The sequence below is a fragment of the Thamnophis elegans genome, chromosome 7 (genome assembly GCF_009769535.1).
Source record: "Thamnophis elegans isolate rThaEle1 chromosome 7, rThaEle1.pri, whole genome shotgun sequence".
Classification (NCBI taxonomy): Eukaryota; Metazoa; Chordata; class Lepidosauria; order Squamata; family Colubridae; genus Thamnophis; species Thamnophis elegans.
The window spans coordinates 63,402,448-63,417,902 of record NC_045547.1 but is presented as its reverse complement, the minus strand read 5'-3'; the positions used below and the strand labels follow the sequence as shown (position 1 = coordinate 63,417,902).

Below are 15,455 nucleotides of genomic sequence, written 5' to 3'. Positions count from 1 at the left end.
ATTAGATATCATTAAAGATTCATATCCTGATTTTGTATATTTCTACAATGTTCAGTTTGTATAAATGCTTGTCAAGAAATTTAATTTCAGTTACTTTAAGTATTATTTTTAGTATTTTGCTTCCAGAAAATGTGTTTTCCAATCTAAGTAGGGTCAGACCTGGTTAATAATTTAATGGAAATCACCGAGGAATATCACCTCAATAAAATGGGATAAGGTAAAGGCCAATAATTTTCACATTTTTGTCAAAGAAACTACATATAAACTATATTGACCATTCATAAAATTGCCATTTATGCTTAAATAAAAAGACACACATTTTAAGATTTTTTTAAGAATCGCAAGTGGCAACACCATCATGACTTGCTGATTTTGAAAAAAAAGCTTTAAAGCGGTGAAACCTAGTTTTAGATAGTAGATGATATGAAAATTCCAGGTCTGTAGACTAGATTTGGACATTAAAACCATGTCCCAAGAAAAATAAAACAATGTAAATACAGTTTCTTATTGTAAAAAAGAAAACCTAAATTGTGCAAAAAGTCAAGTTTGGGGCATGAGAACTTGATTTGAAGATGTATCAAGCGGTGGAGATGATTCAGTTAAATAATGTGAGAAAGCATTCAGAGTATGATTTCTGGGATTCTTTTGTATTAACTTCAGCCTGTATCACTTGGCTAGGAATAAGGATTTAATAGTGGAACAATCTGTAACCTTGCAAGGTGCTCCCCAGCTGCCTCTTCCATATGGATGCATTTGAAATATATTTTGTTCCCTGATTTCCTCTCATTTAAAATCTCCAGTATGAACTGTCCCACTTTATTTTGCCTATTTTTCTTGACATATGAAATTTGCTCCTGTATTATTTGGTTTTTATAACACTATCCTGCTTGTTGAGACATCCTAAGATCATTAGCATAATTTATTGGTCACATTATCTGCTTCCCAGTGTATACACGCACATAACACAGAAATACAGTATGTTACTTAATTAAACAGGAGAAAATACAGCATCAGCAAAACTTGAAAAGGGGATTGGTAAAACTTATAGAAGCTAGGCTCTGATTTAATATTATATATTAAAGCCAGGGTTATATTATATTATATGTTATATCCAGGGTCAAGGTTAATTCAAAATAACCTAAAACTACATCTGATCCAGTGGTGGGATTCAAAATTGTTTACTACCAGTTCGGTGAGCATGGCTTTGTGGGTGTGACTTTGTGGACGTGGGGTATACTGCAAAATCCCCATTCCCTCCCTACCCCACTAACCTGCTTTCCAGCTGCATTCTCCTGTTCAGGGCAACAAAAGAAGATCAGCTGGGAGCAGCCTATTTGCTGTTTCTCCAAACTACTCAAAATTTCCACTACAGGTTCTCCAGAAGCTGTCAGAACTAGCTGAATACCACCTATGATCTGATCTCATTCTGACAACCCTTGTCCCTCTTGCATTTCTACTTCCATGCAAATAGCTTCATTTTTGTTTTGCTTTGAAGAGTTTACTGATGACATTGGGAAATAGCTCTGATTGATTTTCTGTTACAAATGTGTTGAAGCTTTAAGATTTACAAGATGCATGTTTATGACTAAAAGAGGAGTGTTTACTGAGGACATATTGGAGTGGAACATTACATTCCCTATATTTTTTGTAGTGATAAAGAACAAACATGATTTTCTTCTGGATGACTTTATATCTATTGAGTAAAACCATTTAAAGATGACATTGAAAATGGAGGTATAATGTACAAAAATGTGTGGAATATTTAGGGTGTTTGTCATATCTAGATTTTAGTGCATATAGAAAACTGGGGAGGGACTTTGGAAATTTAACTGCCCATAATGTCACTGATTCATTTCCTCTTTTCTACCTGTTTAATTTGAGAAGTTAGCTAGTTTGAATTCAATGGGTTATCAAAGCCCTGCCCCTTTTACATGCGTGAGATGTGTTAAAAGGGGGCAGAACTTGATTACCCAGTTGTGCTGTCATTTTGATATCATTGAACCCTTAATCTGGACCCAGAAAGTACTTATATGAATAGGATGGCTGTCCAGAGACAGTCATTTATCTGGCAAACATCAATCTGAAAAATAAATGAGTTGCAACTGCCAAATGAAGTGAAAAAATATACTTGTGCTTTCACAGGTCTGCTATTCATTTGTTGGCTTATGCCTTTATTCTCAGATCTGCTTTTAAGGCCCTGATCGTACGCTGAATAATATACTGTAAATAGTAAGATTGGTGAGTGTAAAACACATGACTTCTTAGAGTAGCCAGCAGTCCTGGAAGTCTTTTTCAATTCATTTAAGCTTAGCCCTTTCAGCAGATAACCCTAAGAAGAGCTTGAAGCCTTCTTCACTCTTCAGAGTGAAGTTACTCTTCAGAGTTAATTAAGAATGTGATTAGCTAGAATGATTCAGAGATAAACACTTACGGCTTCTCCTTAAGTATATCAAATATTTGTCTTCCTAAATTGCCTTTTTCTGGCCTCTGATAATTATACTTAATGTTAATCTGTATCTGTTATGTATGACCAATTTGATTTTTGTGTGAGAATATCAGCAACTAATACCATAAATGGAATAATACTAGGTGGCCAAATTATCAAAAAATCTTACTATGTGAGCAGTGGTGGGATCCTACCAATTTAACAACTGGTTTGGTGATCGTGCATGCACAGTTTTGAGAAAAATACTTTCCACATTACTGCTGGGGAGGAAAACAGCTGAGGCGTGGCAATCTGTTCTGCCACACAACTCCGCTGAGAAAATATAGGTTATAGTTAAGTGCAGGGGTGGATGGATGGGTTCACTGACAAAATGGCGAAGGACAAAACGCGCCTGACTAAACCACGTCGCTGACGTCATCAACAGGGCGACAACAGCGCGGAGACAGAAACCCTAAACCTAAACTTAACCCCTAAACCTAAACCTAACCCCCCTAAACCTAAACCTAATCCTAACCCTTACCCTAACCCTAAACCTAACCCTAACCCTTAACCTAACCCTAACCCTAAACCTAACCCTAACCCTTAACCTAACTCTAAACCTAACCCTAACCCTTAACCTAATCCTAAATCTAACCCTTACCTTAAGTTGAATCGGCTTTCTTTCAACGTGCTATTTAAAGCACACTTCTTTCTCCGTGCTGGCTGTTATAGCCGCGTTGATGACGTCAGCAAGGTGGTTTAGTCGGGCGCGGTTTTGTCGTTCGCCCTTTTGACGGGTCACAGATGGATGGGCCCACTTCATCATTGGAATGAACTGGTTCGCTCCCAGATGATGGTTGGAGCTACCAGTTTGCCCGAATCAGTCCGAACCAGTAGAATTCCACCCCTGTATGTGATCAGTCAAGATCATCTTTAAAAGAGTTATATGTAGGCCTTAATTTAAATCTATAATAGTTTTCATTTAAAACAGTGTTGTGAAATTGGGCAATTCTTAGACATATTCTTAGATGTATGGACTTCTGCAAATTTTCCACCCAGCCAATACTGGCTTAGAAGTAGAAACAATACACTATTTTTATACAAATAATGGCCCCACCTGGAAACACACTTTCCTTCCAAAGTGGTTTGTCAACCACGGGAATAAATGGGGAGAATATAAAGGTAGTCTCCCCATTTAAATTAAATTTGAATTGTTCAAATGCTATAAAAACAGTTTAAATATAGTCAGCCAGCTATTCTGAAAGAATTAGTTAGCTGAAAACAAAGAGTTTGGAAACAGTATTCTGAGTAGGTTCTGTTTCTTAAAATAATTCCTCATTCTACACCTAATTTATAAGACAATGGCAAATACAGTAATCTTCTAACAGATACTTCTTTGTGATTAAAAATGAAAGCATTTTTTTTCATCCAATGGCCTGATTAAAATCATGTGCATGTGTAAGGGTGGTGTAGATTTTTATTTAGTTATATTTAATGTAACTAATATTTACTTCATTTAATGTTCTCTTCCCAAATTAATGTTTGAATAAAAACTTAATTTTTGATTAGTGTACAGTTCTAATTATTGAACTTTCTATAAATTTTATGTTGAGGAAGACTTTCTAGCTTAGATTTGTATATTGGTTTGCACCAGTGTTGTTCAAACTTGGCAACTTTAAGATGTGTCAAGTACAACATGTTACAGTTGCCAACTTTTTTAAAAAAACTGTTTTACACAACACTGAATGTTGAGTCCATCCAGAAGTATTTAATCCCAGTAGCCTCCTAGGATTCCTTTCCTTTCGTTTCCAAAATAAGTTGCTACTTTCCCCAGCTACTACTTCTTCTAATTTCCTCAGCTGAAATATATTGTGAATATCAACTGTGTCGAAGCATTCAATCTGCCAGGAATGTGCAATTAATTTTGAGTTCACAACCTTCTTGTACAACACGGAATATTCAATACATAGATTTGCCTCAGTGTCTCGGCTAGTAAAATGATTCCTCGTCTCTCTTCTTTTTCACAGGATTGGAACGAATTGCAAGAGATTCTTCTTATGAACAAGAAGGAAAGGTTCAGTTTGTCATTGATGCGGTATATTCAATGGCATATGCATTACACAACATGCATAAAGAACTTTGCCCTGGGTACATTGGACTCTGTCCTCGAATGAGCACAATTGATGGCAAAGAGTTGCTTAGTTACATCCGGGCAGTGAATTTCAATGGTAAGTTCATATTATTTTTTATCTGTGCTAGATTTTTCATTTGCCACAAAGTGCACAAAGAAACTCTTTATGGAAACATATATCGGTCTCTCTCTGTCTCTGTCTGCCTCTGTCTCTCTCTCTGTCTTTTTCTTTCTAAAAAAGAACAAAATGAAGGAGCACCTTTCCTTCTTTTTTAAGCTGATGTTAAGTTTTGCCTGCAAAAGGTAGATATTAAACATAAATTTATGTCAAGCCAAATAGACAAATCGAAAATTGCTCCACTAAAAACAAATTATGTAATGCTTCTATAACTGTGATAGATAATATACTAATTAAAGAAGAGACAGACAGAGATCATGCACTCTTTAGTTTTAATTGTCTTTAAAATAGCTTAATGATGTCTCCATAGATACAGAATGTTGATAGAAGCATCATTTTTTTCTGAATATTTCTATTATGATACTTCATTGTTACACATGCTATATTGTTAGCATGCTTGATTTATTCTAGGTTACTATGGATAAAATGTTGGTTTTAGTCCATTCTTTGCATGAGTACTCCAAACTATTTAGGAAGGAATGATATTCAGTTGGTGGTAATGTTGGTTTACTGGTGGCTTAAAAATCTCAACTTGTTTAATAGTAATGACTCGAAGATTCAGGAATTATACTAAGCAAACTTTTTCTAGTTTGTTCTATGTAGTTCATGGCTGTCAAACTCCCGGCCCATGGGTCGAATACGTCATGTGCTGGCCATGCCCACGTCTGGTTTAGCGAAGGGAGGAAAAGTCCCGATACGTCATGAGATGCTGCCATCACAATACGAATTTGACACACCTGATGTAGTTAGTCTTACTTGCTTACTCAATGAGAGGATTATAGGCATGAGCAAATGATATATATATATATATTTGTGTATTGCTTATTCACAGTAAGTCTAAGTAACTCGGTTATTGTTACTGTTCTTTACAAAGAATTATGTTTGACCTCAGCAATTAAGCAAAAAATGATACATACTATTGAGTTTTCTCTCTCACTTCTAAGTCAAACTCTATGAAATATTGTACTGTCGGCATCTCCATGCTGAGAAAATATAATTAGTGTTCCGTTGGTGTGATCAATAAAAGTTTCTAAGTCAAAGTTTAATGTTTAATGGGTCCTAGGATGAAGAGGAGAAGGGGAAGGTGAAATAAAGCACCTGCTCCCTCCTGAAAATTCATTGTTCTCCTGCTGTTGGATTATGTTTTATACATTTTTCAAAGGGAAAGCCAGGATAATCTGTGTAATAATATTCTTTTTGCAGAATGCCTGCAAACTATAGGCAGAGCAGCACTATTAGACTATACTCTAGTGACCTCAGCTGCTAGCCTTCCTTTAAAAAGCACAAGGTCGCTTTCAATTTAGCTTCCAAATGGAAACTGTTTGTGTGTTTCTGATGCTTTTCCTGAAGCCAAACAAACAAGCAGGCAACCCTCCAAACATTTGTTCAATAGGCACATTTGCTGTAGTAAAAGTATCTCATCTTTCTTTGATTTCCCTTTCTGTAATTTCCACTAAAGGAATGTTAGACTTTATATAACAAATACAATAATAGCAAGAATGCATTGTTTATTTTTATTTTATTTTATTGATTTCATATTTGTTTTCATTCAAAACATTGTGAGTTAGATGCAAACATAACTGAATTTAGAGAAGGAGTATTAATTCATGAATCACTTAATTGATTTTACTGCATCAACTCTAAGATTCAGTCTGGGCCAATCTTTATATTGTTGTGATTTTGAGATTGTTATATTCCTATATAGAGAACCAGTTTGCTGTACTGGTTAAGACATAATTAGGCTAGAAACCAGAAGACTATGGGTTCTAGTAGTGCTTTAGGCATAAAGGTAGCTGAGTGTCCCTGGGCTAGCCACTCTCTCTAAGCCCTAGGAAGGAGGCAATGCCAAACCACTTCTGAAAAAGAAAACTGCAGGGGCTTCCTCTATACCAGGGGTGTCAAACTGGAGGCCCACAGACTGGATGCATGCCCATCCTGTCTCCACAAAGGCAAAAAAAAAAATCCATCCATCCATCCATTCATCTACCCATCTATCTATCCTTCCAATGGTTGTGTAGACAAATTCATATTATAATCATTAGGATAGGGACTAATAGAAGTTCCTGGGGTTAATATATAAAGAAAATATTTTCATTTGGTTGCTATAGATATTATCAAAAACTTGAATTGTTTATTACTTATATATGAATGAGAATTACTAACCTGACCACAATAGATTACTAGCAATATTAAATGTAATTAAAGTTATTTAAATTAACAACTCTTGTTTTACATTAAATATACCAAAACCAAATACTGTACCTGAAATAACTTATGGACAGCAATTGGTGTTGTTGTATTCAGACATACAAACATTTAAATGGATACTTTATCTCTTTATATTATCAGACATGGGGGAAGATTCTGTTATTTTGATGAGTTGTGGAGTCCTTTGTGCTGTGTGTGGTTGTTTGCTTGCAGATATTTCATTACTAAGTAACATCATCAGTGAGAATACAAGTTGTCTTTGACTTACGACCATACTTGAGCCAAAAATTTATGTAATGTAAGACATTTGTTAAATGGATTTTGCTCCATTTTTTAATCTTTCCTGGCACAGATGTTAAGCAAATCACTGAAGCTGTAAATTAGTAACCCAGTTGTTAAGTGAATTTAGCTTCCCCGTTGACTTTGCTTGTGAGAAGGATGCAAAAGAAGATCACATGTTCCTGGCACATGGCAACCATCATAAATATGAACGAATTGCCAAACACCTGAATTTTGATCATGTGACCATGGGGATGCTACAATGGTCGTAAGTGTGAAAAATGGTTATAAATAACTTTTTTCACTGCCATTGTAACTTTGAACAGTTGTAATGAACAGTTCAAATGAACAGTTGTAAATTGAGGGTTGCCTGTATGTGGGGCTTGCTCCATGTTTATATACAGATAAAATTATCTACTTTGAACATGAAGTACACAGTAACTTTCCCCTTTTGCTTTCAACAATCAAATTTCTTCTTGTTAGGTTCTGATCAGAGGTGGGTTCCTACCGGTTCGGACCGGTTCGGCTGAACTGGTAGTAATTTGGCAGCCTGGGTCACTGGAACTGGCAGTGACCCAAGCCTACCATGCCGCTGTACCTGTTCTCCTATGGTGGACCAAAAATTTTGCGTGTAAAACTGGCAGTAATGCCAGCAACAACCCATCCTGGTTCTGATTCCAGTGCTGAGAGGATATGTAGCAGTTCCTCCATGTCATTGTGCATCCATTTCCTACTAAAAAAAACCTATTAAATTAATGAGCTGCCAAAAGGTTACAGATGAGATTTATATTTACTTTCACGTGGCTGTACAAATCTTCCACAACAACTTATAACTAAGAAGATCTGAAGTGCTTCAAGGTTTGTTTTAAAAACATTTATCATCACTGGTATATTTTCCAAGTCTAATTACAACTTTACAAAATGAAGGGATTTATTTAAAGGTAGTAAAAAATGACATACACTCACCTGAACATTTGAATCAGCCTCAAATTGGTATTTTTGAAAATTGTTCTTTTTTCCCCCCACACCTCTTTTCCGTTCTAGCAGGTATGATGTTTATTGTTTTACTATTATTTTCTAATCCATTGCAGTGATCCTGAGAAAAATATTGCTCAATCATAGGATAAACATATGCAGCAATAGCTATCTATGCTTTTTACTACTTTTAAATTTGTATTGAAATTGTCTCCTTTCACAATTGGCCAGTTCTGGAATTGTTCTTTTTAGCTTATTAAAAATAAAATCTTAACTTTTTAATGGACATACATGAGTACTGTTTCTGGGGAAAATGCAGCAGATTAATAACCATCTAATTCTACTTCTGAGTGAAGTATTCTCTATTGGAATTACATTTTGCATTAGTTTTGGTAATCAAAGTGTAACTATTTGTTTTTAATACCTCTTTTGTCTTGTAAAAAAAATGTTATTCTGCCAGTGGCTTCATCCGTATAATGTTGTATGACACTTTCATGACAGCTAAGGAAAAGCAGCCAATGTAGATGGAATAGCCACCACCTTGTGGAAATAATAAAGCAATTGTAGGATTGATTGACTATATATACTGCTAAAGCTGCTGCTCCAACCATGGAGCAAACATTATTAAATATAATAATAAAAAACCCTGAATTTTATGTCCCTTTTTCAATCTTACTCTTAAGGAGTTGCTAACAACTCCATCTCTTTCTACTTTCTGGAATATAGACCATCATTTCTGGAAGAAAAAATGACCGATTTGTGATTTGATCCATGTGTAATGCTAAACATGTTATATGCATGAGCCTAGGGTTGACAGATTCATCTAACCTGTGGCTTTCTTTTTTTCTGCTGAGTCTTCAAGAAGATGAATGTTGACTTCCATTTTAAATAGCTCTGGGTATCCATTGCTTCTGAGCTCAGAGAAATCATGCCAAGTTTAAAATTCTGTTCTGTTTCCTTAAACCATAAGCATCAAAACCATTTCCTTGTCTTGTTTTCTTACTTTCTAATCAAAGTTTTCAACCCAAGCTGCCTCTTACAAAGGTCATAGAACTTCTTTGGACTTATTCAGAGACTCCTAGAATCTTAGAGTTGGAAGGGGACATTTAGCCCAACTTTTTATTGTTAAAGGAATAAGTTTTCAAATCTCCTTACTGGTGGTTACCAACCTCTTCTATCAACATTACTATATCTACCAAGAAAAGTACTGATTAAAAATGACATAAGATTAATTTGTTAAGACAGTTCTTTCTAAAACCAAGTAAAATTGGATTTTAGGATTCACTTAATTGTTTACAGGGAGTTGACATGAATTAATTAGATTTTCCTGATCTCATTTTTCCTGTCTTTTGTTCAATCAATAGACTTATTGTTGTCAAGGTAATTAATTGTTGTTTGCTTAATAAATTTATGTCTCACGTTACCTAATTACTGATATCCATGGTTTATAATACAACACAAATAGTGATTTAAAACAGTAAAAATAACATTTTAAAAAAGCATATAGAAAAAAATAAGAGAAAGAGGGAAAATAAAAATGAAAGCAATAGTCTCTATTCAGCATTCAAACAGAAAGTAGAGAAGGCTTTTAATAGTTTCTTTATAAAATATAAAATCTAAGTGCCTTAAGAATTTCTGAAGAGGTAATATTCCAGAATAAAGTTATGAAATAACAGGCCAATTCATACATTGTTATAATTCAACAGTGAATAAAACTTTTACGTGATGGAAGCAACAATATAGATCAGTGGGAACTTTTGAATTTAATAATGTTATCTTCAATAAAGTAGTTTTAGTGACATCAGGGGATTAATTCCTATGTGTATTTCATGTTCAGCTAAATGGAACATTGAAGAGATGTTCCACTAAAGGTGAAAAAGTGAAATAGAGTCACCTCTAAGGCAAAAGAATAATTTTTATGTGTTGCACTGTAGTACACTTTTTAATTATATTATTAATGAAAATGATGAATAATGGATCATGAGAAAGAAGATAAGCAACTTGATCATAGTCAGAGTATATTATTCAGTGCTAACAAGGCATCTCATTAATATATGGGTTTATGTTGTTATTTACAAAGAAATATAATTTAGTCTCAAAAGAATTCTAAGCGATAACTGAACCTTTATTTACATATTTAGTGTAATGATGGATTGCCACCACCCTAATGGAGTCTGAAAGGGATAGAATACCAAAAAATAAAAATATAAAATCCCTTACACATAATTACAATTAATGTCACCTCGTAATAATCAATGATCAATAATGCACAAACTAAATTATGGGTGAAAAACATGTTGGAAAAAAACTGCTGCAGCTTGTTTGTGAAATATTTAGATCCTTAGATATAGAATCAGTCCCATGTAGCTTGTATAGATGCCTTGAAAATATAAGTAGCAACATTAAAAACCTATTTTACATTTTTATTTCTAAATATTAAATCTCAGATGAGAAAGATATTCTAGTTGGTTGGAAACCCATAATGCTAAAAGTTAGCTCTAAGATGTGAAACTCATTTCTGAGAAGATTATATTATAGAAAGGAGCTTATGGAATAAGGGAGTGTAATTTATTAAAATATATATTGCTCATGGAAAAAGAAATCCTACAGTAGTGATGAGGAACCTTTTTTGGCCCATGTGCCAAAAGCAGGGGGAGCGCAGGGGGAGGATCATGCGTGGGTGTCACACCCATAATACTATGTGCATGACCACAGCACACATGCGCACAAGACCAGAGCTTTCCCCCATTTTTGGCATGCTTTTTCACCTTCCCCAGGCTCCAGAAGCTTTATAGGAGCCTGGAAAGGGCGAAAACAGCCTCCCCCACTCCCCTGGATGCCCTAAGGAGCACGAAAAACCGGCCCTACAGGCAAACCAGAAGTTCATGAATGGACTTCTGGTTTGCTCATAGGACTGATTTTAGCCATCCAGAGCAAAGCCTCAGGAGGCTTCCCGAAGGCTCTGGAAGGCAAAAAATGGCCTCAAAAGAAGGCCAAAGTCAGCTGGCCAGTGCACACATGCATGCTGGCCAGCTGCCAGGGCAAGCTTCACATGCCCTGACAGATGGTTCCACGTGCCACCTGTGGCACACGTGCCATAGGTTCACCATCAAGGTCCTACAGCATTAACTCTAAAATAATATTATCCAAAGAATTTTTCAAAAATGTCACTCATGTTTGAAAATTATAATATAACTTTCTAAAATGGAGAAGGTGTTTGAACCAACAGATTATTGAACATTTTGTAATTGTTTTCCTTTGGTTAATCCTTTTATGTATTTATTTTTAAATCATCTCAGTGCTAAAAAAAATGCTTCTGTGCATCCACACAAGCAAAAATCAAAATGGCGACACCTACTGCATCACCAAGAGAACCGGTTCGGGGGTGTGGCAGGCCGAGTTAATACCTACTTGGCTGAACTGGTCTGAACTGATAGGAACCCACCTTTGGTTCTGAGTCAGTTTGGCCTGCTAGTCTAGAAAAATATCTTCAGTTTTCTGGACATGTGGATTTCAGAAGTGGATTGCCATAGTTTTCTTCCTAGGTCTGAGGGCCAAGGGCCATCCCAAGATCATCAGCTGGCTTTGTATTTCTAACCTGATACACTTTAGAAATCATAACTGAATTGCAAAACACCTTTAAAAATTCCTCAATATTCTATGCAAATTGGTTAATGTACAGTTATTAATTCCATCTGTGTCATTTGGATAAAAGATAAGTTGAAATCATTTTATGACATTTCACATATATAAATCAAAACAAACTTTAGACTATTCTGGTCAGAAACAAACTCCCAAGAGAAGCCGAGCAATGCAAAGTTTGCAGCTTATATATGTGAAAATTGGAGTAAAAGGATATGTAGTAAAGGAGATAAAATTATGTAATATGTGGTTATTTCTAGAAGGGAATTTCATGGAAGAAATTCTATTTGCAGAATATTCCTCCATACTAAAGTGTCTATAAAGTGTTTCTTATCAGAAAATGGCTAGTGTGTGAACTAAATGTTCATTTCTCATTTTAATTAAAATAAACTCAGGACATATATTCTTAACTTGTCCAAATCCCAAGGTTAATAAATATTATGAAAATAATTCTGCAAAAGGTACTGCAGTATTTTTTTTCGCTCTTGATTTTTTGATAGCAATGTTTGGATGGATGGATGGATGGATGGATGGATGGGAGGGAGGGAGGGCATATCAAAATGACCAGTGAAATAAGGAAATGAAGAAAAAACATTTATAAGCATTTACAGGCATATTTAAAAACACAAACCATTTATTCAGTTGCAATAGAAAAACATAAAGAATTTTAAAAACTCATGTTTTATTTCATTGTGTATTATTGTTTTGGTTCTGATATATATTTTCCCCTATTATGGGATGTTCTTTCTGTTTCTGTATATATAGGATGTATCTGCATTGTGTGGTGTTTTAAAATATTGTTCTAATTGTATGATGTGATATCCAGAGTTGGGTTTGACTTGAGATAATCTTATAAATGTAAATGATAAATAAAGTGCTCACCAATTTGTCACATTAATTCTGCAAATGCTAAACCAGCTTCCATAGTTAATGGAGGACCAAAATTCACAGCCTCTCAGACTCTCTCTATGCCAGTACATTAACCAATTTATAAACTGACTGTTTCATTAAAAATCAGGTATTGGAGTTTTTCAGTAACTGAGATACAGTACATCAGAAATATCTCTATTGGAATTAGGTAGTTTTCAGGGAATTGTGTAGGTAGTAGATAGGCTTGATATAAATTTCATAAAAATGTTTTCCATTTGTTCTCAATGAAATATAATCTGATTCACAGCATAACTGTGCCACACATGGACTAATTTAAAATTCCTTTTCAAAAGGCACTGCTGAATTTTTATGATGAAGGAGCAGTGGTGCTAGAAATATTTTGCAAACTAGTTAAAGGTTTAAACAAAAACATTCAACAATAAAAGTGCAATAAAGCCCAATACATTTATTATAAATGAACTTTCATGGAGTATATCACATAGCAAAATATTCTTTTAAATAAAACCAAAATAGACTGTCTATTTCTGCTATCAAATATTAGTTCAGTCACCCTCCTTTTATCTGTTTGTATTCCTCATTGTGTTGCTTGAGATGCATTGTTAAACCCTGGATAGGAGATATACATCATGAAAGTACAAATTGAGATTTTGTGCATGTGTATGAAAAAGCCACATCAATTATTTTAAACTGAATGCAATTGTATATTGTTTTGCTGAGTACTAGCTTATTATGTCCCTCATTTTGTAGATAATTTGAGTGCATAATTAGAAGATATGGTCCAAGCTGAAGTATATTAAATCTTTTGGTAAACCTAGCATTAATCTACAAGGCCTTTTGAAAAAGTCATATGCCTGGAATGAAAAGTCAGCTTCATAACATATACAGTATAACACTGTCTAGTTTGCTTGTTATTTATTTATTTGACTTGTGCACAGAGATACGATTTGCCTTTCTCTTACTTTCAAGTTTTGGAACAAATACAATCTGAATCATTGATTAAAATGGGGAATCGAAAATAACATGCCCCACCTTGTGATCAATCCAGGTTTGGTGTTCGTTAATCCATCCTTCAGATTAATGGAGCATATGTTTTCATGCTCAGAAAACTACCGAAAATTCAAAGAAGCAATGAAAACAAAATTATTTAGCTCCCCAATAAGGATTAGAACACATATGAATTCAATAATTCCAGTGAAGCTTTACTAGTCAGCTACAGTATTTATTTCTTATTTTTCGATTGACAGCACATACCCAAACAAGTGGATTAAGTAAAATTATGATTACATATTATTCTAGATTTGTATGGCTTAAAATTCTTAAATTTGAAATAAAAAAGTGGTAGAAAATACAGAATGTCCTTTAAAAGATATGGAGTCATAGGAAGTGCTTTCTTCTATAATACATATGTAATAAGAAAAATACTGGTTGATTATATACTAATAAAAGCCATTTTTCAGACAGATCATAATACTGACATACCGTCTATATCTCTGATGAAAGAAACCCTAGTTTGTAAAAGATTCAGGCGGACATAATTATCTAAAACAACGTTTAGAAGAACTTTGTAATTAGCAGACAAGGCACATTTAATTAGCACTGCTCTACAGATTTTGGATTTTGGAGACTGAAAGTATTTTCAAATATGTGCCCAAGAATATTAGGTCATATGGTCAAAATCCAATAATGTCTTTTTTAAAGAACATAAAAATATAATATTTCATAAACTTTCTTACATATAATTTAGTATTTTCTGTTGGAAAACAGAAATACAGTATGATAGAAGTACAATATGACAGACTGTTGGACATTGTATAACTGAACTATGATGCTAAATCAAAAACGTTAACCGTTAATGCTGTCAACCATGCAACTTTGTTGTAATGGGAAAGAAAATGCAACAAACTCATATATATTGAAATAGCTGTGTGGATGAAGGTTAAAAAAGACAAAAAATGAGAAGACATAGACATAGCCTTGTTTTTTTGGATCTTAAGTAGATTTAATGTGAGACCTGGAATACTCCCTCCAAAAAAAAAAAAATCTTCACCAAGTGTACACTAACAAAACCAATAGACCATTAGATGCAGTCATAAAATGTTTTGCAGAGGTTTTCTGAGATTTTAGATAAAATCCATTCAAAACTCTATGTTATATATTTCAATCAATAATTAATGTGGCTTCATTTGTTTACAGTATAAAGATTTAACCCCAAAATATAAGAAATAAGTATTAGTTAAATACTGCAACTTGTGAATGGTGTATTTTAATAAATAAGTTAGAAAACTACTATTATATAGTATGATATAGTAAGGTAAACTATTCTGTTTTTTCTGTACAATTGACTGCCTTCATCTGTTTTACAAAGAAAGTCAAAACAACACGCGATTAGCCTGCCATTAGACTTATTTAATTCATCATGATCAGCAATTGGATATGTAGTTACATTTTCACTATATTTAAAAATCACTTCTTTAGAAAAAATTATGATTACTTTTGAAGCTAGGTTCACAAGGCATTGTGGTTTATTCCTCTTCACAAGGGAAGAAAAAGTCTCAGACAGGAATGTCCATGGAGATTCTCAATAATCCAAGTGATTGTCCCAAAGCTGCTTTTTTTAAGAGGCATTTTGCTTCTCATTCAGGAAGCTTCTTCAGTGAATTGTGGAGAATATAAGGATTTATGTTCCTTGCAGTCATCCGGGTGTCAGCACTCTCTCTGAGAGTCCT

General features: G+C 34.3%; 1 protein-coding gene across 1 annotated transcript in view; it reads left to right on the top strand.

Annotated features, from left to right (window-relative positions):
• Positions 1-15,455, top strand: part of GRM8 (glutamate metabotropic receptor 8) — a 497,152-nt gene that overhangs the window by 323,862 nt on the left and 157,835 nt on the right. Inside the window, exon 6 of the mRNA XM_032221399.1 lies at positions 4,453-4,653. Within this exon, the coding sequence (XP_032077290.1) occupies positions 4,453-4,653 (201 nt within the window). The remainder of the gene's footprint in view (positions 1-4,452; positions 4,654-15,455) is intronic.